The following is an 8,061-nucleotide window of genomic DNA, read 5'->3' on the forward strand; positions in this document are numbered from 1 at the left end:
AATCTAATTAATCTCATCATATAGGGATAGGCTATATTTTTCTAGCTGATGCGTTTAGAACATTCTTTTCACTTTGATCTTGCTATAGTGTAGCATATTTACATGCTTGCAGTATTTAAACTGCAGTTAGATTGGTTTGAGAATAATATGGCGAATAATATAATATGGCGCTCAGCCCAGTTTACAGGCTGATGCAACGATAGGGGCCATAGTCACTGGACTACAACAGAGATATAGTCACTGGACTACAACAGAGATATAGTCAATGGACTACAACAGAGCTATAGTCACTGGACTACAACAGATATATAGTCACTGGACTACAACAGATATAGTCACTGGACTACAACAGATAGCCTATAGTCACTGGACTACAACAGCGGTAGGGAGGCTGAACAGAAGAGCGTCTTCTGTGTCATTGTTATCAAATCTGAGTGAATCGGTGAGTGAGAGAGACTGAGTGATTGTATTGGATGAATGATTGTATTTATTTTATTTTATTATAACTTTTCGAGTTTTGTTGATCTAATAAAAAAAAAAAAGTGATTTGCCACAGATCACTGTACATGCCCTCATGCTACTAAAAGGTGTTTATATCGGTCTATCACCAACAGTGTTGGGGGTAACTCATTACAAAAGTAACATATTACATGTAATATATTACTTTTAGCAGTAACTCAGTAATATAGCTTATTACCAATAGGATTTCAGTAATATTATACCAGTTACTTTGTCAAGTAACTAGAGTTATGAATTGGATTCAATCAAATTGTGTGTTTTTATGCAAACAACCACTATAGATGACAATAACAAAGGAAAAGAATAAATTTCGAATTTTGGATTGTTTACACTGACTTCAAGGTTCACGGTTTAAATAATTTTTCGGGATGGTTCCGGGGCGGCGATGTCATTCTGCTACTGTAGTTATTTTGGTGAAAGTAATGAGTTAAAAGTAGTGTAATAAGTAACGAGTTACTCTACACAGACAGTAATATTGTAAAGTAACTCATTACTTTCAAATGAAAGTAACTAGTGATATGTAGTATATTACATTTTGAAAGTAACTTGTCCAACACTGAACACCAATAAAAAAAAAAGTAAAAAATAAAATAAAATAAATGATTGCAGTAGCAGGAAGCAGATACTGATACTGTAGATGGGGAGAAATGTAAAAATAAGAGAGAGAGAGAGAAAGAGAGGATAAGCGTGAATACAGCCGGGTAGGCACACACATAGATACAGTAGATAGATAGATAGATAGATAGATAGATAGATAGATAGATAGATAGATAGATAGATAGATAGATAGATAGATAGATAGATAAATATTAGGTGTGGGAATCACCAGATGCCCACGATACGATACTCAAACAATACTTGAGTCACGATACGATAGTATTGCGATGTTGCGATATCGCCGATATATTGAATATTGCGATATATTGAATATTGCGATATTTCGATATATTGTCTAACTCCTTTTCCTACCTTTTCCTTGACCTCACCGGAAGTAAAACATGCAGTGTTTTTTTGTTTTGTTTTGTTTTTGCCCACACGTAGGCTACATTTTTAAGCTTCTCTGGACTCAATACGCCACTGCAGGCGCAGACTGCAACATCGGGCGCTTGGGGCAGATGCCCAGTGGCCTGGCTTGGCATGGCCTGAACGATTTTTTTACCCCTTTAATATCGATACTTGGCGTCCAAATATCGATACAATATCGTCAGGCAAAATATCGGGATACTATGGTGTATCGATTTTTTCCCCCACCCCTAATAAATAGATAGATAAATAGATAGAGAGACGAAAGGGGTGTCGAGAGAGAGGGGGGGAAGCTTCAAAGGGAGAGCAGGGTGACTCAGTCATAAACTAACACTCTCAGGCAGCTGAGAGAGAGAGGCATGCCAGGACAGAGAGGAGAACGCGAGGCACGCAGGCAGAAGATGCGAGAGACAGGGGGAGCCGAGGGAGAGAGACGAGTGGAGAGGAGGAGGGAGGAGGAGGAGGGATGGAATTATAACGATGAGTTTCAGCTTCTTGTTCGTCTCTATATGAAATACCCCGAGCACGAGCAGGGATTCGGAATATGTTGTGTCATGTGCTTACGCAGCCAAGGCTCGGTTACAACCGCCGCGCTAATTGCCCATTTGGGGATGACTCTCCGTTTAAGTGCGGTTGAAGGAAAGAGAGTTCGGAGTCGTCCGCCCGCCCTGTGTTCTACTGCTTCACTAGACGCCGGTGTGTGTGTGTGTGTGAGCAGCATCGGTGTCAGATTTATTTTAATTGAATCAAAACAAAACCCAGAGACGGGTTGAAACGTTAATTCGGTGATTAGGAAATTGTGTTTCTTCGGTGGATTCAACCGGAGCATCCCCACTTCTCCTTTCTTGTCTTCTGGGTCTCCAGAGCCGCTTCTTAAACTCGACGAATTTCACGTAGATTAATTAACATCAAACCAGGCAAAGTGGGCATAAATGAATCCAGGCACGGCATCCTTTCTGTCAATGTGTACATACTGTTGTTAGCAGGGTAACCTTTAAATAATTCACCAAAATATACTGTTTATAATATTTAATAATGCCGGTAGATTTGTTTATTCAGAGAAGAAGGTGATCCAATGAGATGCAGACACCTTTTGTCGTTGTTTTTGTGGTCTTCTTTGTTGGTGCGCTTACTGAACAGAACACCTTGATGATGCAAGCCGTGTTAGTCTCAGTGGTAGCTGGAAGCAGAAGAAGATGCTGTTTCACACTCATGATGATAACCACAGAGACGTCTTTCATGCCACGCCAGTCCACTCCGCTCAGGAGGAGCGTGCTGGCTGTGAGTGAGCAGGAGACAAACAAACCACCTGATATCCATATCGTGATATGAGACTACATATCGTCTTAGATTTTGGATAACAGTGTTTCCCCTAGAAAAATGTTCAGGCCTGGAGGGATTTCGAAACGTACCCCGACCGCAACGGTGGGGGGCCCTCGCTGGCGACGCTAAACTTTTAGCTAACCCGTTCGCATCTATGTTGGGAATGGCATCCCCAAGTATCATCATACTATTATGGGATGCGATGCAAACAGTTGTATTATGGGATGTGCGTTTCCCAGGCGACGACACGCGTTTTGGAACGGCGCCGCACGGCGCACGCTGGCACAATGCTCCTAAAAGCAAAATGCTTATTGTTTTGAATGATTTGGCATCTTCTATTACTGTCAACACTGTCAACACCAGTATTGTTGTATTGTAATAATATGCCATAAAGTTTTATTTAAATTTTGGGGAGAGCAGGATTTATTTATTTTATTTTTTAGCTGCAATTTCTTTTCTGGCCTGGCACCCCGCCAAGCCTGTAGAATGGTGGGGGAAACACTGCATAATATTGTGATATGGCATAAGACTTACCAGACTGTTTTAAATCTTCTGTTATTTGACTTTACCCACTAGTCATTATATCCACATTACTGATGCTTATTTATCAAAAATCTCATTGTGGAAATATTTATATGTGAAATCACCAATAGTCGTCCCTACAATATTGCCACAGTATTTGGTCAATTAATATTGATATATGATTCTGTCCATATTGCCTAGCCCTATTTTAATAAAAGTGCTTGTGACATCTCACATATTGCTTTGACTTACAACTGAACATTTAGCCCACTTCATAGAAAACACCAATGCGTATATTGTGTATCGCCATTCAGCCTGAAAATACAGCCCTAGTAATGCTTTCCCCCCCCCCCCTCTCTCTCTCTCTCTCTCTCTCTCTCTCTGTCCCTCGCTCTCTCTCTCTCTCTGTCCCTCGCTCTCTCTCTCTCTATGTCCCTCACTCTCTCTCTCTCTCTCTGTCCCTCGCTCGCTCTCTCTCTCTCTCTGTCCCTCGCTCTCTCTCTCTCTCTCTGTCCCTCGCTCGTTCTCTCTCTCTCTCTGTCCCTCGCTCTCTCTCTCTCTGTCCCTCGCTCGCTCTCTCTCTCTCTCTCTCTCTGTCCCTCGCTCGCTCTCTCTCTCTCTCTGTCCCTCTCTCTCTCTCTCTCTCTCTCTCTCTCTCTGTCCCTCTCTCTCTCTCTCTCTCTCTCTCTCTGTCCCTCTCTCTCTCTCTCTCTCTCTCTCTGTCCCTCTCTCTCTCTCGCTCTCTCTCTCTCTCTGTCCCTCTCTCTCTCTCTCTCTCTCTCTCTCTCTGTCCCTCTCTCTCTCTCTCTTTAGGTCCTGATTGTGGTGCAGCAGCAGCGGCAGTAGCGACCTCTGACCTGGATCCGCTTCCCGTCTCAGGTTTTTCAGCCGCCTCCGCCTCGCTCGCCCCTCTCTCCGCCCCCGCCCGCCATCGCCCCCTCGCCTCCGTCCGTGCGTGCGTCCGCCGGCCCGTCCGTCCGTCCATGGACCGGCCATGACCCTGGAGGGAGGGGGATAAATGCGGCTGCAGTCGCACTTTGCTGACGTCACATTTTGACATTGGCATGGCGTGCGAGTGTAGAAGGGTAACGAGCTAGCTATCAAAATATTTTGGTGGCGTTCTCACTTTAATCGGGACGCTACTATTACACTGCCTTTACGGGGCAAAAACGTTGAACCAAGCACGATCCCGATTTGTTGCAACTTGTCATCGCACGATACTCCTCACTGTTGTTAGCTAACCGCTAACTAGCCCAGGTTTGCCCAAGGTTTTGAGCTCTGCATTTTCTCTTCAGATAGACTGTGTCTGCTGTAGTCATGGCTCTTCTCCAGGTTTCCAGACCCTTTGGTGGGCTCCTTGCAGAGGCGTCGTCACTAACCCAACAGAGGGCTTTCAGGTATTAAGTCATTTTTCTGTCAAACTTTTAGAAATGGGGACTCTGTTATTTTAACAAGTACTTGTGAGGTGACAGTCAGGGGCGTCATGCAAACCAAAATTCTGAGGGGGCGACATTCGGTGGCGACCAAAGGTCCCCAGCTAAAAAATGTCAGTGGCGACCGAAGGTCTGAATAGATCTGCAATGATTCAATCAGTCTGCCCAGATAAAGTGTGCTGAATCCACTCATGATTGAATCAGTCCATTTAGCTATTTCTAAAATGTTTGCCATTTGAAGCCAGATTTAGAGGAAGATCTCATTTTAACACCTTGATTGCCAGCGACGAGTGTAGTCGTCAAACACAATCCAGCTGTTCACTGCCAGCGACGAGTTGACTCGTCAAAAAAAATCGATTTTTTTTTTTTGACGGTGGGATGTGCATCGAACCCTTTTACATCTCTTATATAGGTATTGGACGTGTACAACGTGTACAACCCATTCCACCGACCCACTAAGTGGTGACAGTGCTTTCCTGACTAGAGGAAGGCAAGCAAAAAGCAGTGTGACTGAAGCCATTCTCATGAAGGTGGATTGGCGAAGGCGCTTTCATTTCGCGCTGATTGCTGGCGGTGCGGGATTGCAGATTTGCATAGTGGATTGCGGGTGGGACACACTTTGAAACACGCAGCATAAATATGACCAGAATCGCAAAAGCTTCATCAAAGCCCTCAACCAAAACTCCAAGAAGCGAGCGAGTCTAACCAGACTTCCTCAAAGAGCGGCCGCACAGACAGGCTCACACCCGCACAGCAGCAGCAAAGCAAACTGGTGACAAGCGGGGACTGCCCCCTAGTCCGACACCAAATTGGAAACAAATCCCATTCTAAAAGGCTTTTAGAATGGGATTTTCAACCCATTCTTTTTTGTTTCTTTTTCGCTATAATTTAGAGTAATTTAATTTCTATTCAGAAATTTATTTGAGAGGTCGAGAGTATGAGAAAGTGCATTTGCAAAGGTAGGAAAGTGCTTGTGACATGGCGCTGCAGCCAAAAAGAACGCCCACAGGAGGGAGGAGTTGAGCAGAGGGAAGTTTACTGCTGTTATGGAGGAAATTACTGTTCAAAACTATTGTTTAGGTCTTACTGATGCCAAAAATGAATGGTTAAAGTGACAGTTCTATCGAATTTCACAAAAAGCCGTTTATCTCTGAATATTTTTTCTGACGCTAAAACCATGCTGTATTCAACTGCTAATGCTTACATAACTACTAACTCTACAAACTAACTCTTTTAGACAGAGAAAGTACACATTCTATTAGTACTTTTGAGATATTGTATGTTCACAAACTCCAAGCAGAAAATAATCCTCGGCTCTTGTAAAATGAGCCACAATCCTCAAAAAACGGCTTGGCAGAAGCTACCTACAGCAAGAAAAAAACGGCTGGCAGTCAATGTGTTAAATTATAATTTTTTTATTGGAGTTTAGAGGGATTAGAGTGTTGTGATATCATTATTCGGTTTTAACCATCAATATTTTGCTCCTTTTCTCATTAGGGTAAATACTGTATATGTATTTAGAGATAAACATTCGGCAGCGACCAAAGGTCCCCAGCAGAAAAGTTTTGGTGGCGACCTAAGGTCTGAATAGATCTGCAATGATTCAATCAGTCTGCCCAGATAAAGTGTGCTGAATCCACTCATGATTGATTGATTTATCTATCAATCGTCCATTTAGCTATTTCTAAAATGTTGGCCAGATTTATAATATCTCATTTTAAATTATCATTGGGATTAGAGTGTTGTGATATCATGATTAAGTTTTAACCATCAATATTTTGCTCCTTTTCTCATTACGGTAAATACTGTATATTTATTTATAGATTTCGGTGATTGTACTTTTATGGTTATTAGCTTAGTCACTTCCACACTAGCTTCTACACTGCTGCCACTTTTCTTGAAATAGCTCAATCTTGCTTCACCCAAAATGTTATTCACATAAAAAGACTATATCCAGTATCCACAATGCAAATTATTTAAAAAAACTGCATCTTGACCTGGAGACATCAAATGGATTTACCTGTGACAGTGGTGGTAGTGGTAAAAACAGCTCACTGCCATAACAGCTCTGGCTAACATTACAATGCTAACTTTAGCTGCATGGTAGTACAAATATAGCCAACTAACTTGCTATGCAAACTATACCTATAATAACTAACAGCATGAATTTGACTTCCCCCTTCATTTCTTTTTTTCAAAAAATCTGAGGGGGCAACTGCCCCCTCAGTTTCAATGGGCATGACGCTTCTGGTGACAGTGAACGGTTGTGTATTCGCCGTGGGTGGCCTGGTTTAGGCCCTACTGACACATTCCTCATTCACAGTTGTTTGTTTAACCAGCTGAAGTAAATTGAGACCAGTGTTTTATTTGCAGTGATCTGGCCTATATAGGGGCAAGTCACAAAGAGCAAACTCTGCACTTGAGCATAATCACTAGTAAAAATGGGATTTTGACGTGTTGAAGCAGGGTAAACACTGGTGTGTAACCAATAACATGAATGATGGTTCCATTTAGGTGAGTTCTGCCAGCCAGGGCCCTCATTAATGTTCTTGGTTACACCTGTGTTTACTCTGCTTTGACACGTCGAAATGGCTGCAGTGAAAATAGGCTTTTGGGGTTCAGACTATCTTCAGTTGTGGAGATCCAGGGTAGGGATGAGCAGCTGTGTTGGAATCATTTGTCACTTCTACTTTACCCTGTAAACTAATGGCCTGTTTGAAGGACTTTACCGTGATCCTGTATTCGGGTTTAGGCCCAGTAGTCTCTTCCTGTAGGATGATGCTGATGGCCGATGTACCTTTTTGTCTCATCAGTGTCTCAGCTGTTGCAGCAGCCATTCAGAAAATGACAAGAGTGCGAGTTGTGGATAACAGCTCTCTTGGAAACACCCCATATCACCGCGCACCCCGGGTCATTCATGTCTACACCAAGAACGGCGTGGGGAAAGTTGGTGACCAAGTTTTGCTCGCCATCAAGGGCGGGAAGAAGAAGGCACTTATTGTTGGACACAAGATGCCTGGAGAACGCATGACTGCACGTTTTGATTCGAACAATGTTGTTCTGATAGAGGACAATGGCAACCCCACCGGAACAAGAATTAAGGTCCCCATACCTACACATCTGCGTAGAATGGAGGGAAACTACTCCAAACTGTTGGCAATTGCTAGTACATTTGTATAGTTCCAGCATAACTAATCTAATTTCACCACTTTTTAGGCTTGCCTATTCATTGTCCTTTATT

The 8,061-nt window shown here is 42.9% G+C and overlaps 1 protein-coding gene across 1 annotated transcript; it reads left to right on the plus strand.

The window, feature by feature from the left end:
- The first annotated feature begins 4,655 nt into the window (after nucleotides 1-4,655).
- On the plus strand, nucleotides 4,656-8,061 carry LOC310794648 (large ribosomal subunit protein uL14m-like). The gene is made up of 2 exons (XM_083656642.1): nucleotides 4,656-4,784; nucleotides 7,634-8,061. Exons 1-2 carry the CDS (start codon nucleotides 4,705-4,707, stop codon nucleotides 7,998-8,000), a joined length of 447 nt encoding a protein of 148 aa, XP_083512768.1. The 5' UTR covers nucleotides 4,656-4,704; the 3' UTR covers nucleotides 8,001-8,061.

The sequence above is a fragment of the Poromitra crassiceps genome (genome assembly GCF_964638095.1).
Source record: "Poromitra crassiceps genome assembly, chromosome: 20".
Classification (NCBI taxonomy): domain Eukaryota; kingdom Metazoa; phylum Chordata; class Actinopteri; order Beryciformes; family Melamphaidae; genus Poromitra; species Poromitra crassiceps.

Coding starts and splice junctions, on each gene's coding strand:
- LOC310794648 (XM_083656642.1), top strand. CDS start 4,705: ATGGCTCTTCTCCAGGTTTCCAGACCCTTTGGTGGGCTCCTTGCAGAG. Junction 4,785..7,633: donor ACCCAACAGAGGGCTTTCAG/GTATTAAGTCAT, acceptor TTGTCTCATCAG/TGTCTCAGCTGTTGCAGCAG.